This window comes from Neopelma chrysocephalum, unplaced genomic scaffold (assembly GCF_003984885.1).
Source record: "Neopelma chrysocephalum unplaced genomic scaffold, ASM398488v2 Primary Assembly neopelma1_76, whole genome shotgun sequence".
Taxonomy (NCBI): domain Eukaryota; kingdom Metazoa; phylum Chordata; class Aves; order Passeriformes; family Pipridae; genus Neopelma; species Neopelma chrysocephalum.
Genome location: NW_020897737.1, coordinates 4056523 through 4075565, shown reverse-complemented (window position 1 = coordinate 4075565; position 19043 = coordinate 4056523). Strand labels below are relative to the sequence as shown.

General features: G+C 37.5%; 1 protein-coding gene across 6 annotated transcripts in view; it reads right to left on the bottom strand.

Moving 5' to 3' along the window:
• The window catches only part of CNKSR2 (connector enhancer of kinase suppressor of Ras 2), a 209964-nt gene that overhangs the window by 148599 nt on the left and 42322 nt on the right, over positions 1-19043 (bottom strand). For all 6 annotated transcript variants that reach the window (XM_027689124.1, XM_027689125.1, XM_027689119.1 and 3 more), the window contains exons 3-4: positions 11261-11463; positions 383-470 (exon numbers count right to left, since the gene is read on the bottom strand). In XM_027689124.1, the coding sequence (XP_027544925.1) occupies positions 383-470; positions 11261-11463 (291 nt within the window). The remainder of the gene's footprint in view (positions 1-382; positions 471-11260; positions 11464-19043) is intronic.

Below are 19043 nucleotides of genomic sequence, written 5' to 3'. Positions count from 1 at the left end.
ACTGTATGAAAAAGCAGATTACTAAAGTCCAATACACACAGACCTTTTGAACTAGACAGCTAATTAAAAATTAAAGATAAAATATAAGAAATAAAATATACAAACTATCAAGTAGATTTCTCAAATTTATAGTGAGGATATTCACCTAGAGAACCCAAGATGAATCTTACTATTGAGATATGCAGAGGCATATACATAGCACAACTCAAACTAGTATTATAAAACCAGGAAACAGAATTTTTAGGAAGCATTTACTAAGTACTAGCATTCCCTTAATTTGGTTAGACAATGATCTAGACAGTGTAAAACAAAATTGTGTCAATAAAGTAATAGCCAGTTAAAATTGAGGAAAAAATAAATTGCTAAGCAAATTGTCTCATACCTGTTGTACTATTGTTGTTAGTTCCAGACAGAGTTGTATTACATTATTTCTTGTTACTGAGTAATCTGTGACAGCAGCAAAAGGTGATCTAAAAAAAAAAAAAGAGAAAAAAAGTTGAATAGTACTAGCATATATCCACTTGCAGTTTTTAAATTTCTCTTTAAGAATTCCATTTATAAAAGCATTATTTCTGACACTTTACTTCTGGACTGCCTTTACTCCCCCAGAAAAAGCCCAGCTTGCCTTCAGCAATTGTTTGGGAATACCAAACCTACTTCCTCTTGTGATATCAGTGGTGTCCAGATGTGAATCAGATCAGAAAAGCTTTTGGCCGATTCACTGGGATTCTTGGGATTTGATCTAATATCTGGTGAAAGTAGTGGAGGGACTCAGAATAAGTAAAATCTTTTAGATAAAGGGGGGAATAGCAGCTGCAAAGCCTAAACTGGAAGCACAACCAAACAAGCCCACACACTATGCTACAGTCAGAACTGCTTAGCAAAATACACAGTGTAATCTAACATTTACAGACAATACCTACGTATATCCTATACCTTAAAACTTTATATTAGAATGTTTAAAATGCTTGCCTACCTGGAAGCTTGCTTGCTTTCTAGAAGAACTGCTAAAATGTATTTAGTTAGTGAAGCTGGCAGTCATCTGATTTCTGTACTACAAGTCTCTCTTAATCTATAAAGTCAACTTGGACTATATTCTAAATTCAAGAAGAAGCCAAACACTAGGCAGGACTGGTATTTTCTCTAAGAGGAGTCAAGACCTTGATTTCATCAGTATTGCAGATGAGGTTTTAATGGACATTATTAGCATCACAAAGATGGCATTTCTCCCTAATATACCTGCTTCCAACATTTAAAAGAAACAAACAAACAAAAAGGTGGCAAAGAACCATAAGGATTGTAATGCCTGAATAAACTAACAATAGATCATGCAAATGTGCCAAGATCTCAAAACAATACTTTAAATGTGGCTGCCTTTAAATTAAGCTGGGTGATTAATCCCTTCCCCAACTGCCTTCTTTCATCACTTCACACGTATTTCTATATACCTTAAAAAGTTTTACATATTACGTCTTCCTTATTTAAGTCAAAAGACAAGCTTTCAGTGCAAAGAACTCTGCTATAAGAAAGTCCAAATGATAACTGTAAATATAGTTCTACTGGTTCTGATAGGTTTCTAAATTTCTTTTCCATATACACAATTACTGAAATTTTAGTGCAGGCAGATTTGGAACTGTCCATTAATAACCCACGTGAACTCTCCTATCTGTGCTGGTTTTGTTTAGTGCTCTCTTTCTTCTCCAAGGCTTGCAATCCAGCTCTGAGGGTTCATAACACAGAATTAACTCTGAGGTGCATACTCAAGTCTAGCAGCTTTAATTTGATGTAATACATCACACAATGACATATACTGTCTGCCTGTATTTTCTAGAGAGAAAAGCAGTATAAATAAAAGTACAGAAATTGGAAGCTAGGCAGAGTATAAGAAACATAAAAGAAACAGGAGAGTGAGAACTTGGTAGACAGCATGTGGGTGGGTTCCAAAAGGTGCCTTATAAAAGTCAGTGGACACAGATATACAATCACAATTCAGAGTCTAAGTTTTCTGCAGTGTATGGCAACCATACAGTAGGTACACACTACAGCAAGTCAACCCACAGACACATACACAGATTACTTCTGAAGTTCAGGAGACATATGAGCATATTAAAGGATAAAAAGTGACTGAACTGCTTGGTTATGAATCATAATTGAGTTCATGAAGTGTTTGGGCAAAGATCTCAGACACATGGTGTGATTCTTGAGGTGTCCTGTGCAGGACCAGGAGCTGAACTTAATGATCCTAATGGGTTCCTTCCAACTCAGCATATTCAATGATTCTATGATAAATGTGTTAAAAACATTAGTCAAGATGTACAAAACACTGATATATTTCCTTACAAAATGGTAACTGTTGAGGTTCTGATATCTACCTGAAACCTTGATTTTAAAAGGTCATGTTCATTTAGGAACTCACTTTTATTGAAGATTAATGGAATCAAGTCAGCAAATGGTATTATTTTACTTAAAGTATGGGTGTTAATACAATTTGATCTTGAAATTACACAACTGAAATCTATTTGACATTTCAAGGCCTCCAGCATTTCTCTAAACAAAATCACACGGTAGGCTTTGGCTTCTAATACCGCATCATCTTCCTTCATACTTCTGTAATTTAGTTTGGTTTCACGGTTCATGAGGAAAATAATGGCATTTTTACCATCATTGCTCTTAGTGAAGATCATTCGAAATGCCCCAAATAAACTCTGCTGACATTAAGAAGCAGGCAAAGGGACTGAGACATTATTCATTTTTGTTACATTGAAGTTAACACAGTGAAGACTTACTGGCAACAGCATGCAAAGTAGACAGCAAGGGTGTCGGCAGGAGGGAGAAGACTACTAAAAATCAGTAACCAACATGTAATATTTTGAAAAGTGCTTAACAACTTGGAAAGATAAGGAGACAGATCCATGTTATATAAACTTTAGTCCTGCAGAAAATCTAAGGGATCCTCCAGTTGCCTTCTCTGTAGGTCTCTGTAGCTTATAACCAACTCCCTCACATCAGTTTCTGCAGATGCCTCTCTGGAGTATTGATGCCAACAGGACCAGTAAAATCGCAATTCCCTTTTTCTCCCCCTTCCCAGTTCAGATTTCCCTGGAGGTAATCTGCACGCACTACACAGCCACTACTGCATAAGCAGCTGGAGAAATGGTAGGGGCCTCTTTAAATATCTACCTTCAAAGGAAATATATTTTGGTATTTACATCCCAAGCCTCAACTTCAACAGTAGAAATTCAGCAAGACTTAGTATAACAATATAACAATGTGCCAGCAGTTTCAATCAAAATATCAACAAAAACTCCATTGTAGGATCACTGACTGGATTTCATACCAGGTACAGTGTAAAACACCAATCTGACAAAAAACCTCTATATTAGTAATATATACACTGATTGTAATTTTAATACAGCACAGTATTATTGACTGTGAACAGATGAATCAACTTGTATAAATGCAAATAAAGCCTACACACACTATAACTTCAGCTGGCTGCTAAAACACTTTCCTCCTCAAGGCACATACTAAGTATAAGGAATTCCCTGTCCAATTAGACCACTTCTCCCTATTTAAAAAAAAGTATTTCCTTGGCTTGGCAGACCCATTTTATCAGTTTCCAATTTCCACTCTGTTCTTTCAAAGCCACATCTTTCACAGTCCCTTGGACCTTCAATTCTCAGGTACCTCCTACAGTTCCAGTGAAGAAAATTCCCTGAGGAAAAGAAAGTAATTTTCAACGTGTACTGTCCAAGTCATAGAATCATAGAATCAGCCTGGTTGGAAGGGACCTCCGAGATCATCAAGTCCAACCCTTGATCCACTACTGCTGTGGTTACTAGACCATGGCACTAAGTGCCACATCCAGTCTCATCTTAAAAACCTCCAGGGACGGAGAATCCACCACTTCCCTGGGCAGCCCATTCCAATGTCTGATTACCATATCTGTAAAGAATTTCTTCCTAATATCCAACCTAAACCTCCCCTGGCAGAGCTTTAAGACCATGCCCTCTTGTCTTACTGATAGCTGCCAGGGAGAAGAGACCAACCCCAATCTGGCTACAACCTCCTTTCAGGTAGTTGTAGACAGCTCTTAAAGTTAAACAAGAACTAAAGAACTGCCTTGCACTGGGGCCACATGCTGCCCCACTTCCTGCTGTGACATTGACCTCAGTGTCTCATTGTCTTACCTCTCTCTCAGTCATTTCCATTTGTAGAACCTTTTTCACTGCTTCACTGTTTCTCCTGTGATTTGTTTGTTCTTCCTTCAAAACTAATTCTCTTTCTTTGCAACACGCACAGGAAAGCACCTTTGTAGCCCCACAGCACACCTACCTGACCACATGCCCTTTCCATTCATTTCCACTTCCAGACCTCTGCTGGTCTCCCCTTTTCATTCTTTGTCTACCCCTTCTATACCTGATATCGTAAGGAAAAGAGATTTATACAATCACATCAATGCTTCTGCAAACACATGCAGGGTGTTTTTGCCCTTAGTCTCACCTTTCCTCCATCATTCTGCTTTCCAACTTTTGAAGCCATTAGTCATTTCCAAACCACTTTCACAAATGGGTGGGTAATAGTTTTCAAGGATAATTAAGTTCATACATGTTTTGTGATCGTGCATGCACCTGGAAAAGTGGGAACCTCTATATTTTTCCACTGTGCAAACCCACACTGTGAGCCTTTACCTTAGGACACCACAGCAAGATGAAGAGCTTCTAAACACCTCATTCACAGGGGAAAAAAAATCTTACCTTTTTTTTTTTTAACATTAAAATAATCAACTTCAAGACCTTAGTCTATAGGACGCAAGGTTTTTCTAAGACAAGGCATGTCAGACCTACTGGTTCTTTTCACATTTTTTTAAGTCAGTCTTTGACATAAATAATAACACCTCGGAAAAGTGAATTTCTTTATATATGTGTAATTGTAGGCTGTAACACACATTCGGTGTGTGCACACTTTTATGAATTGAGATCTTATTAACATCTTTAGCAGTATCAGCATCTTTCAGAATGAAAAATAAAATTATATTATCTAACAGTAATTAATTAAGCCACCCTGAAGGATTGGTAGAAAAACCAGCCACATTAATGTAGTACAGATAATTCCCTCACAGCCCTAAGAAATAATACAATTCAACAGCTATTAATACTCACAGCTACTGATTGTGCATGAAGGAATATCCTTCACAAACAATTAAAAATTTGTGAAGGAGATGCAGACACTCAGCATTTCTATATTATCAACATTTTTGGCCACATATGCATTAGCCTCCTCATCTGTCTTCTTCATATAAAATTCACTCAGGGGAACATGATACATAGAAATATCTATTTCACTTTAAAAAGTTGCAATTTGGACAAATACTGACTGTTGTTAGTAAAAGCATCGCCCAAAATATAAGTTAATCATGTTTACCACTAGTTGTAGTACTGAGGTATTTTATAACAACAGACTTTGTGAGGGGTTTAAAAACAATCCCATACATATTTTAGCATCCTACCAAGGGAAAACATCCTCAGAGCCTTTTGATTAAACATAATAGTAGAAAATCTTTTAAAGAGAGAGGCAACCAAAGCAGTAATATAACTCAGTCTTCAAAGGTAACATATTAAGCTCAAATAAAAATCTGAACGTACAATACTGTTGTACATATATTGTGCCAAATCCATCTGAGATTCATAGTTTTAGGCTTTCATGAAACAAAGATTTTATTTGTCTTTCTAATGCAGCTGCTTTATGTAGAATCAGGGAAGAATGCAGTAAAATTCACAGCGGATAAAGGAATTCTTTAAATGAGTGCTCTATTAAACATTTACAGCTGTTCCAGGAGCACAATACAGTTAAGTACCATAGCATTCTTAGGCAGCACTTACTGACAGGTTTGGCATACCATTCAAACCAGTATAAAGGAAAATGTATAAAGGAAACAAGCAGGTTTAAGACTAAAAACCAATTGACAGAAAGTGCATAATTTGTTTGGTGAGTAAAGAATCACTGAACTCTTTTGTTTTTGCTGAACTCTTTTCTTTCTTTTCAATTGGGTTTTCATTTGTTTACCCCCACCATCTTATGTGCAAGCCAGATTTACCCTGTTAGGACAAGCAATAACCAAGCACAGTTAACAGGACTGTATGAAGTCTGTTATAAAGGAGACTCTAAACCAGTAACACTTTCTTTGTAAGTAAGAAGTTATGGGCTTGCAAACAATGTTCCTTTTCACTTAAAACTACAAAATAGCCACACCGTAAACATCACCAAGGCTCATTCACCAAAAACAATGAGGCAAAGAAATTCAGCTGAACATATTTTACTTATAGTGGAAGAAAACTTATGCATTGACCATGTCACCACGGTGAAAAGAGGGAGATCCACTTTGGAGTGGGGAACGTGTTCTGCTACCACAATGCTTTCATACAAAGCAGCCTTAGAGAGTGCACTGAAGCCAAACACCTAGAATTGTTCAGCCATAAACAAAGAGTGTTTACATCATTGCAGGCTACACTTCTCTGATGCATCAGAGCTCACAGCTTAAGGCTTGGAGGCCCTGTTCTGCTGTCAACCACTGAAGCATTCAAATGCCCTTAACTTCAGGCACAGATTTTAGCCTTGCTTTATAGGATTTATGTATACACATAAGTGCTTCACAGAATACTAGTACATTTAAGCCCACACCAAAATGACTTGCCCACCTGGGATTTAGAATTAAAGGATTACACTCCACCCCACCCCAATCTGTGAATGGCCCTAAAAGCAGACCTAGATCTGCTAGAAAGGCCTTTTACTCTGAAATTTTTCATTTTGTTACTTCTGTCAGCAATTTTACCCTATATTTTACATAACCAACAATTTCTATTTACAGTTGGGTTTTTTGTTCATCTTCTTATTCCATTCTGTCCAAGTATCATGCATCTAGACAGCAGCGGTAAATTAATCAGACTGATGCACATTTGTCAGCCTGCCTGCTAGCTTTTCTCTGGCCATAGCACTGAAAGACTTGAATACAAAATCTATCTCCACATGATCTTTGCTCCTACTTCTTAGACTTCAGTGTAATCTGCAGGCACAGTTTAAGTTTTCTATTTCCAAATGGGGGATAGTGCTAGTGTGAAAAACAAGGGCTACAGGAGAGTTTCTGTGAAAGACATATTGAATCACTGCCCACACAGATGGCTGAGTCAAACAGTACACTAAAAAAATCCAGTGGTCCCTGACAAATCCTATTTCATGACCATTAAAAGCTGTGACACAACAACAGACGCAAAATGTTGTAATAGTTATCTCATGGGAAGTAGATTATATTTTCTTAAATTCTTAAGAGAAAAATAAACTACCACCTTATCTTAGCTGTCTTTAATGAAGACTCAAATGAAGCCCTAAAAGTAACCAACCCTTCCTCACTTCTATTCACTAAGTATGTGTTTGTAGTTTAGACAGATATTGTTCCAATTGCTAACCTCCAAAACATTCTTCTTGATACTGCACAAGATACATGGTATGAGGAGTTCTTGCTTTGGATAACATGGCCCAAACACTCCAGAGCAGGCAGGAACAGGAAGCCCTGAAGCACAACTAAGAATTTTTTTTCTTGCTTAGAGTAGTCTGCAGGAAATACAAATTTCCAGGGATTTTGGTTGGCAAAGACAACCAAAGTGTGGTGGAGGTGAATGAAAAGAACATATCAAACCAAGAACAGCCTCGAAGATTACATCAGCAGAAGCCTGTGATGGCAGAGCAAGGAGAGAAACAGGAAGAGACAGAGCTAATGCAGCTGTCACCAAATGTCACCCCAGTTCAGGCTCACTCAGGATCCTTCCTCTTCCACGAAAAGCATTACAGTTCGTCCTAGTCAAGACTACAGTAATGAGCTTTACCTGCAAGAAGCAACACTTCTACAAAGTGATTTTCAGATGAATTGTGAATGTGTACTCTAAGAACAAAACCTTACGTGGGATTAACAGAAATAAATATGTCTAATTTCAATTCCAATTAAATGTGCAGATACTACTGGACATACTAGAGTACAGAAAAAAAATACTTTTATGAGGCTGGAAATAGCTTTACATCACAAAGTTGCAACATGTTCATGTTGAGAATTCAGAGTACTGAACTCAAAAGAGTAATCCTACTTTAATTATACATTTTTTAAAAATTCCTCCCCAGGATGGAGTGTATCAGCCCTAAAAAAGGTAGGAGAATTTCCAGGAACCTGACACATCAGAGAAAAAGGAGGATTAAGAAAGGTGGCATATATTACTCTTCTATAGAATACAACTTGGATGAATTACAGGAGTAAAGACGGAAAAGAATACCAATTATTTAGCTGTAAATCTAGAATACCTGATTGACAGAATATATTATACTCTAATTCCTGAGAAGTATCACTGGAGATATATTGATGCCGAGTTGCTTTGAACATCAGGTAAGTAGTTTGTTGCTATGGCCTCCAGTGTGGCTTTCCATCAGCCTAAGAGCTACGTTAACTGTCAAGTAGAAACACATCATACTTTCACAAAAGACTCATAGTTTTTCAAGAAAGTATCAATCTTGTCAGGAAGTTCACTTGGAAGAATTTTAAGATTAGGGAAAGCGTATAAAACAAAACATTATTAAGCTGTGAAGAGCATAGGTTTTGCATGCTGAGAAAATAACAGGAAGTTAAAATTACTCTACAAAGTTTAAGAACATAATCTATCAGTGTGATGACAGCTTCTTTACAGGACATTATTGGAGAGTTGTTTCATGTTCCTCAAAATCATCAGCCAAACTCTTTTGAAAATAGCTAGAATTCTCTACTAAGTTTTCCAGCTCCTAAATGAAACAAAACCAGAAGACTTTCAAAGCCTGGCAGTAAATTAGGCAGCCTGGCCTAATTTTCAGTAAAACTCAATTTCTGACATACATCTGGAAGTAGGACTGCTCCAGGCAGAGACCTGGAACAAAGCGTGTCCTTGGACTGGTCCTGAAAGAGCCACGGTGAAAGTGTGCAAATCACTCAGCAAATCACAACTCTCACAGTCCTTTTGATAATTGTGCCTGGCCTAACAAAGTCCTTTTAGATTGTAAGTTTCCCACAGAAACATCATAAAAAGAGAACTCACTAGAGTGACAAGTGAAGCACAACCTGTATGGAGTCATCACTATTCCCGACACATAAAAAATACATCATTGCATTTCTATGCAAATTGGAGCTGCTGCAAGATGCTTTTTCCAGACATGAGTCAAAAAACACTGCATAGGGGCAGCTTAGTAGGGCTGTTAAAATGGGGTGGACACCCTAAGAGCCACTTCGTTCCTCCTAATGGTTTGCTCCACCTTCTCAAACCCCAGAGATGGAACTAGTACTAGAAAACAACCAGAAAACTAAGATTTGTGGTCCAGATTTAATAGTAACAGTGAAAAATAAAAGTAAATCCATGTTCCTTACTTTAAATAATTATTTTTTTTAGATCTTTCTATCTCCCCCTAGTGGCCCCAATACCTTTTTAGAAGGTATATAATAAGAAGAATCATTTTGATCTCCATATGTTCCCACTTCCTGAGAAAAATGCAGTCGTCGGCCTGCCTTCACTCTAACTTGGGGACTTCACAAAGAAGAAAGAGCAAACCTTACCAATATACCCAGATGCTCATAAATCAGAAAAGTCTTAAAATGTTTCAGGAAACATTTGTTAGAACCAGGTGTTAAAGCTACACAGCTCTTCAAAAGGAATTTCCTAGAAATCTGAAGCCTTATTTGGACACTAAAGACAGCATTGTTAAAAGCAGGCTACCACCAGGATTGCCCTCATTTTTAACTTCTTGGAACTCCTGGGTCTGATCAGCTCTCATTTCAACTAAATGTAAAAGTACATGCAGTGCACAGACGTACAGTGACAGAAAGAACCTCAATTTTGTAACTAACAGTCTTTAATCACGGCCACAGTTCCAGTGAGAAAAGACAAGGTTATTTCTAAATAGAAAGAAGTGGCAAAAACTGATCTGCCTATGCAAAAAAACATGTTCTTCTACCGTTCTTTCTGTTTTAAAGCCCAGAATGATACGCTGTTCTCTGCCAAAAATTATTTTTCAGGGAGAAAAAGTGAAGCCTATGGGTATTCCAATTAATAACAGGTTAGAGACAGAGCTAAAAATATACTCCAATTTTTTCAAGATTCAATACTAGACTCTTTCCATGAGATTGCATTAATTCTCTGCAAATTTAATGTTAAATATCTAAACAGAATTGTAGGAGCCAACTTTGGGTACTCTGGGTTTGAAACTTGGGGAAAGGCTAGAAAGGGAGTAGAAAAGAAGGAGCAATGGTAGCTGCAATCTCCTGAACAAAACAAAGAGCTTGCAGTTCAGCTTAAGAAATGGAAAAGACTCATGCCTCACCTAAACCATTCATATGGAAATCATTTATGGGACAGAAGCCAGTTTTCCTCAGGAAAATGAAACACAAAACACACAGCAGTAAAACCAAATTATTCTGTTGGATTTTTAAAGTTACACAAAGATCACACTCTGAACAAAAATTCAGCTGTTGGTTACAATATAAGATACACCTTTAAATCAAGACGAACATTTTAATTTTGCTGATGAAAGTTCATTGTGATGCATTTTATAAAGACATACAGATGAACTAATTTCAACCACTTCAGGAGTTTCAATGATCATCTTAAATACTTCCATATTACTCTTGTTATAATTAGAAAAAACATCACTACAAATGTAGCAAAGGGGAGCACTTAAGTCCTGGTCCCAAATACTTCTGAGGTAACAGAGGTAAAAGTATAAGACAGTTCCTATTGCCTCTACAGTTTCAGAGGTATCTCACTGCCATTTAAAAAACCTAAAACACAACATGCATGTTTTTACACACATACACTCTGAAACTATATATTGACGCCTATGTAATGAAAAGTATTATTACAGTTTTGTGAACTTGATTGTATCAGAGCAATGAATCTGAGTTATGTGTGTCAAAGGGTTGTTCTATATTAAAAAAAATACATATATAACCTAAATATGTCATCCTGTTGATTTATTGTATTTCCAGATATGTGCAGGGTTACAGTGCATTTGAAGGTATTGTACTGAACTGCTATCTGAACTGCATGCTGACATAACAAAAAAAATTGGTACAAACATCTCCTCAGAATATGTAAATGAATTCTGCTTCCATTTAATGTCTAGATTACATTTTGTAAAGAAGCTGGGGTTTGTGCATGTGCGTGATCTGGTTACCTGTGACACATTTGGGAGTTTTTACCTGTCCAACCAAGCCAGAAGACTTTTAGCAGCTCCAATCAGATCCACTACTGATGTGAGAAAATCATTCGGTAATTTGCGACTGGTCCTTCCATCATAGTGACCACTCCTCCTCCTCCCAGTGATGAAGTTCTGCAGATTTTTGGCAGATGCATTCAGTTTGTGAGAAAGGGTTTTTAAATTTTCTGTTTCCAAACCATAGTTCTGCATTAAAAAAAAAAAAAGACCAATAAAATAGTTAGCTTTACAGATGTAGAAGTACAGAAGGGAGTACCAAGAACACCAAGACTGCTCTTCTACATCAAAACTTAACCATTCCTAATAATTAAGGTAGAAATACACCCACTCAGTAGTTTTCAAATGTATAGCATGTTCTGTTTCTGAAGTGCATAAAAACAGAACAAAAGAAGAGCAAAATTATGAGTGATCTTTTAGCTCGTTTTAAGTGCACTGAGAAAAACATCTCAAAAAGAAGAAAAAAAGCTAGTCTGGAAGATTGTTTTTCAAAGCAGTGCATCAGTCTCAGTAAAATACAGAATCATAGAACAGTTTGGGTTGAAAAGGACCTTAAAGATCATCTAGTTCCACCCCCCCTTCCATAGGTAGGGACACCTTTCACTAGACCAGGTTGCTCAGAGCCCCATCTAACCTGACCTTGATCAGATGATTCGCTCAGTAGATATGATGGTTAGAGATCAGTCCCCATGTCCTTACTCACAATAATTCCTAAGATCACATTTGGCATGAGGGCTTGCAACTAGCAAAAGCATGCAGTGTGGACACGGTGTGACACTAAATTGTTTTTGTTGGTTTCAGAGATGGAAGTACATTCAGTACCTCATTTTTATTCTTTCTGTCACTAAAGGACCATCAGAATCACAGACCAGAGAACACAACACTGCCCTGCTCAACCTCTGTGTTGCCTATTTAAAGTCAAATTCTAAACTTTGTTTCCATTTAAGAGACAATTTCTTAAAGTTAAATTAAGTTCCTCAGCTGTGCAGCAGAGACATAATTATTCAGAAACATTAACAAATAGTACTTGGAAATCCTTCAAAAGTACAAATGTTACCAAACAGCACTAGAGAATACCCTGATTTAATGTTCAATTACAACATAATATAGTAGGATTCTTGATTTGTTATTTCTATAATAGATTTGTTTTCCTCACTCATGCAAAGAGTAATAGAGTTATTACAAAAGAGGTTTTATTTTGCCTTTGCAAAGGAATAAGCAATTGCACAGACTTGAGCTCAGTATTCCTCAAGAGAATTATGGAATTCTGAAGGTGCTCCTCACTTTAACCACATCACAGGGTGATAACATGGGGTGCTGACAACTTGTTCAGTTGGCAATGTAAAAGGTTACTTACTATGGAAGGTGGACCATTTCCTACCACAAATGATGATGAATGAGGATGCCCAAAGCTCCTCAGACACACACAGAAAAATCTACTTCTGAATGACACTCCTTGTCCTCCCCAGCTCCCCTCCTATGCCCCCGGTTTGGTCTCCATACTAATCTGTCCACAATAAGAGATGGGAGAAGAGATAAACTTGCCAATGTTAATTTCAGACTGCTGAAGCTTACTCACCTCTTTTCTATAAGAATTGGGCAGGTGGTGAAGTGGTGATTGTTTACAGCAGTTGTCACACTCCTAATCCAAACCATCTACTAAATGAATTTAATCCTCTTTAATGACACAGGGGCTGCAGTAACATTATACAGAAGCTAGTCCTGGTGAGCACCCAGCCCTCCCACAACATCCACTCCCAAGCTAACGAGAGATCATCACAGCAGGGAGAGATTACAGTACAGGGCTTGTCTGCCATCTCCCAGCCAGCTCCTTGTGCCTGTAAACCAAACACACTTTGTGAGGGAACTGCTAAAATAACCATCATCTTTTGGAAGCAGAGGATGCGCTGCGGAATTCAGCCTAAGGGAGCAGTGACCACACACTAAGGTGCTTTAAAAACCACTACTGGAACTTCTGTGAACACTCCTGTTTTGAGCAAGGAAGGCTTTGCAGGCATGTTTCTCATCTGCATAGTTTCTGCACAGGCACTGTCCTCTGCTACCACACTTGGTTCCCAATTAGACAAATTGTATGTTTGGGCAGCGACTTTTCTACCATGTAAATATTCAAGAGCAATTATACAACAGATAAAATTAGGTTATAAATAAAAAATTACAAGATGAAAACAATTAATTGGGATTGAAAAGTAAAACATACTTTATTATGCAGCTAAATGGCTCATAACTAATAACTTATTAAATCAGTCTGAAGTAAAGGGATAAACATCAGATAAAAATAAGTCTGTTTTTTTCTGCATTTTTCTCTGGTTGCTCTGGCTGAGGGAGCCTGAAGGAGACAGAGGAGTGGGTAGGAGTAAGTTTGAAAAAAATAGCAGATTTGTCCTTACTTCATTCTGCTTCTTGAGCATCTAGCTCATTTTGGCAAAATTAATGGGGGAAGAAACAAATGAAACATATCCTGGACGAATGATAAATTGCCAGAAATGTCTTACAGATCAGGCAAACCAAAACCTCACCACAAGTGAGCCCCACGCAACATGACACATCCTTCCAAGTAAAGTGGTAACACCACAAACTGCAGGCTGGACACAGGGCTTCTGTGGGGCCGCCTTCTGTCCAACACACTGAAATGCTGAATTTCTTAATTCAGGGGTATGTTCCTAAGAAGCTGAGTGCAATTATACAAATATAAAATGAGGGCAGGGGTATGCATGGGGAAGGAAACAGGTGAGCCCAAGCCCCTGCTTGCCTCGCCAGACACACCCCACATAGGGCCCATGGCTGGGGGAGGCACAGGCTGGATCCCAATGCTCCTCCACAACCCCAAATTATTTAACTCCCTGTCTTTTGCCATCCCCCACTTTGTCACCTTGTGTGTACCTCATCTGCTCAGACAGGTAGGTGTCGGTTCCCACCCTGCGCTGGAGTGACACGTCCACCCCAGCGGGAGCCTTGGAAGGCAGCATGCATACAGACCTCCAGTCCCACCAGAAAGTAAAGCACCAGCAAAAAAGAAAATCTGCAATATTGAACCTGCAGACCAAGCAAAGTAACATTCAAATTATTTTATACAACAGGAAAACAGGCTGCCTTCATGTATAGGCTTCTTTAGAAAATCAGCTCCTACAAAAGCTTAGTGGCTTCTTGTTATCACCTAAGTGATGGCCACCCATAGCCACACTCTTTTTCATATTTTTTTTTCACCATCAGATATGAGGAAAGGAAGAGGCAGTGTTAACAGATACAAATCCTTTTTTCACACATATTCGTCAAATGTGTATGTGTGTGTTCTTTAACATAAAAACTCAGCCTAAGCTACATATAAAATTTAGTCTTACATAAGGATGGCACTGACGTTGGTAAAGCCTCCACCTTTAATATGAGACAGAGAAAGCCAGAGATTGAAAATACAGAGATAAATTTCAGGCAGAATATATTTTGGGGCAGCTGTGTTTATTGAAGCCTTCTAGTAAGTAGAAGGATCCTAAAACATCAGCCAAGCTAACAAAATCCCCACTTTGTTTATCACTAATATTTCTGGCCCACATTAAAAGTGGACAGAGTCACATGTTGTGAAAAAAGATTGCTTAAATAAAAACTGTCAAGTGTAATAATACTTTATATGTGATAATATACTATTAACAATACGGTTTTCTTAGAAATGCACTGCGTTTATTTTCAAGTACCATAAGAAGATAATTGCAGGCAAAGGAGACAGTTCTTTGTTTTCCCCTAGTCTGCATTTAGCCAGCACTAACACAAGTTATGCTTTCATTAGCCAAAATAAATTCACAGTCATTGAAAGAATCACAAAGAAATCTCTGCATGCTTGTAGAGATTACGAGAAGGGATGCAAGTCTACACATCCGCTTTCTCAACGAGAGGCCACAGGGCAAGAGTTTTTTCAGACACCCTGCCTCAACAGAAATGGCTCTAATGCAGTCTCTTCTGGCAGTCATAAAACAAGAACTTGATGAATCTAAGCTACACAGAGTAATAGCTTGTCAGCAGGTGTTCGAACTAAAGGTGGTGGGAGCTATTAATAGACATCTTACCTGCTAATTACTTTTCTGTGGCTTCACATGACAGTGTGAGTGATGAATTGTAGCTCTTTTCTTCACATGCTGACAAGCAGCAGCTCTAATCACCACTGATGAGTTTTGCTCAGTTCTTTTGTGAGAAGAGCCAGCCCAGTCCCCCTGCCAGCCCATCTCTGCACTAACACCACAAGGGTAGGAAGAGAGTTCAGTAATCCCATGGGGAAGTAAAGCAAAATTGTCTTGTATTAGCTTGATGAATGTTCATTAGCTGTGTTCCTTGTTTCCCTCAATGAAAATAAAAAAAATTAATAATAATAAAAAAATCAGACCTCATTTCATCTCTTTCCCATGTTAAATTCACTTGACTTGCTGGTGGGGAAGTGTGTCTGACACTGTCAGCAAAGCTTAAAAAGTAAAGTGTTCCTAATTCATACAGTGCTAACTACCTCTGCTGGCTCAGACAGAGTGTCTAGAAGCTGCCAAGACCTTTAGTTTTAGGGTATTTTTATACTGTCCATTGCAAGAGCAAAGTTAACTAAAAAGGCCAAGCTCAGATCTAAACACACTGCATCATGCAATACAGACATAGCCACAGTCCCATTGACAAATCCAGAAATCCCCTAGAAGTCTCCATCACAACTTTCATGCAACCATGAATACCTCTATGTCGCCAAGCATATATATCGCATCAAGTTCAGTGACACTGACTCCTACAAACACTCTAAGACAGAGAAATGAGTATGTGGTCCCACTGCCTACCTCCCTAAATCACTATTTCTTCTCTTCAGCCCAGAAAGCTGCAAAACCAGTGGAGAAAAAGGCATGCAGTGACCAGTGCTAACTCTTACTAAAGAGACACAAGATGGGAACTGAAAATACTACTGCTAACACTTGGTGTTGGAGGCAAAAAGAAAATAAAATCAGTATCTTCACCAGGCAGGCAGAGCAGATAGCAGTGCTTACATCAATTAATTTCTACTGCCTTTCCGCACAAGGCAACCATTGACTGTATAAATTGGAGAAGGTAAAGGTTATTTTTTGTTTGGTAAATGTCTGTCATCACACACACAAACACTATTTTAAAGAAGGAAAAAAAGGCAACCTTTTAAAAAGCCAAATTTTATAGTCTAGATGGCTGTACTGAGTAATAAATTATGTGTAAAAAAGTGCAACTTCTCAATTATATTTGATATCTCTCAGTAACATGGATAACTATCACAAAGATGTAATAATAAGTTTTCTTTCTTATGCCATAAAAAGGCTTTTTCCACTTATTCACAGGCTGAACACAGGAGTTTTAGGCAAGAATATCATATGGCCGCTAAGAAATTTACTTAAAATCACCTCAGGTTAGCTTAATTCTGCTCCTCACTATTTTTCAATGCTTTCATCTTCCATATTTATTTCTTGAGTATCATTTCTTTGCTTTTAAGCAAGCAGCCTGGAAACAGTAAAGTTCACAGAATTCTCATTTCTCAAGAAGCCTAAGGAAAATTCTAAACGAATAATCAAAACAGCATCACATGGATACCACAGCACATGGCAGCCACTTCAAAACCACACCTTAAAATTTGTGGTGGATAAAAATTCATCAAGAAAAGTTCCAACCTTCGTCTCCAAAGTTGTTTTTAAAAATGAAAAAAATGCATTTGAACCTCGTTCTCCAAAACATTTGGCTGAACACATCCCACAAAGTGAGGCAGATAGCTTACCAGCCCAAAGCTGCTAGCAACTGATATCACAGCTTGTCATATGGAAGGTGCCTTATGTAACTTTATACCTCATCAGATCTGCCTACAACATATATTTCTAACGGCCCTTCTTCCAGCGTCACAAAATGCCAGCACTAAGGTTATCTCTCCTTCAAATAGCACTGACATATGGGGTAATTTAGAAGTGCACAACACATGATCCTAACACATTTGTTTCAAAAACACAGAATAAGTAGATAAGAACAAAAACCCAGATAGCTCAAGTATCATTTACTGCAATTATTAAACATACACTGATTAAAAGGCAAACCGTTTCAAAGAGTATAAATATTTGTCCTCAATGTTTACAGTCAGAAAAAAACCTCAGGTGCATGATACTTATAGCCATGCAGAACCTGGGAAAGATTCATAATCACCATCATTAACCCCTTTCTTGAAAAATGCCCTTCTTTTTCTACAGCACAATCAAGAAACACATCAAAAAGCCAAGCCCTGGTCACGCTTTGTAGCACTAATAGAGCAATTATATAAACTATTCTTTTTACTCTTATTTAATCAACAGACTCTGAAACACCAAGTGCTCATTACTCTTTTGTTTTTCTACTTTCTCATGTAATTTTGTCCTTAGTCAGTCAAGTGCTCTTACTTCTCCACAATTGAAACTACTAGTTACAAATTCAGTTATATGCATTTCACAAAGCCCTAAACAGCTAAACGGTAGTTCAAAATATTTTTTTAAAAAAAGGAATTAAGTAATTGTTATGAACACACTACTTCTTTAAAACATTTTACAAAGTATCAGCTCTTTTCCTTCAGTCTGCTTTTAACTAGGGGGTTACATTTTTTATAAAGGCTCCTTCCAACCCAAACCATGCTATGAGTCTATGAATAAGGGCATGTATTTCGTAGTCACCCAAACCTTCAAAAATTCCAAGGAAATATAAAACAATTGAGAAAAGTATCTAGGATCCATAACTGATTCTTGAGACTGGTGAGAGGAAGGACATTCACCTTTTGCATACAGACAGATTCACTGTCTCTGGCAAACCACAGGGTTTACTGCATTTCAGTGTAAAAGATCTGCTAACACATTTTTAATGTGATCTATATGAGCTATCAGAAACCCTTTAATTCCTTAGCTTTATTGACAGAAACCCTTTAATTCCTTAGCTTTATTGATGTGGTCATGGACTTCATGTTTTCTTTCTCTGCAGTTAAGCCAGCTCAGGCTGAAGACAGGAAGGCATATGATATATAAGCAGAATTTTAAACTTGCAAAGGGCAACAGTGAAAAGGGTAAGTAATATTTCTGCTATGAGCAGGCAGAATATTAACAGTAAATCCAAACTCCAGTACATACAAATCTCCATTCTGAAATGAAGTCTCTCATTTAGCACTATGATGATTAAGTCTAGTAGTCACTGTTACTGACAAAAGTAGTTTTCAGATCTGACTAGTGATAAGTGCAGAGGAAAAGATTTCTGTGCGAGAAATGGCAGGAAGATGAAATTAAGATAAAAGCCATAATTCTTAAGAGAAACCAAATCATTCATGGGTAAAGTAGGTCTATTTTTTACATTCATTTGCATATAAATGTTTTGTGTTAGTGGTAAATTATAAGTAATTTCATGCTGTTAGTGCACACCAATGTTTTCTCTGCCAAATAATAATGCTATTTCATCTGCTGCAATCTTCTAGCTTTACAGATTCAAATATACAGTTTATAATAAATTCCTGTGCAGCTACAGCAGATTTAAATAACTAGTATGAAACTAGTACTGAAATCAGTATGCTGTATAAAGCAAAAAAACTGTTTTACTTTATTGTTTAACCAAACTCTATTCTACACAAATGCAGATTCCCTGAAGAAGTATTTTGCAAATTCACAAGGACTTATAAAGTTCTTTGCTTATGGAAAACTTCAAAGCATTCAAAAATTATTTGTGAAGTTGTTGAAATATTCTTATCTTTCCAGAACAAAATATCTTCCATTTTT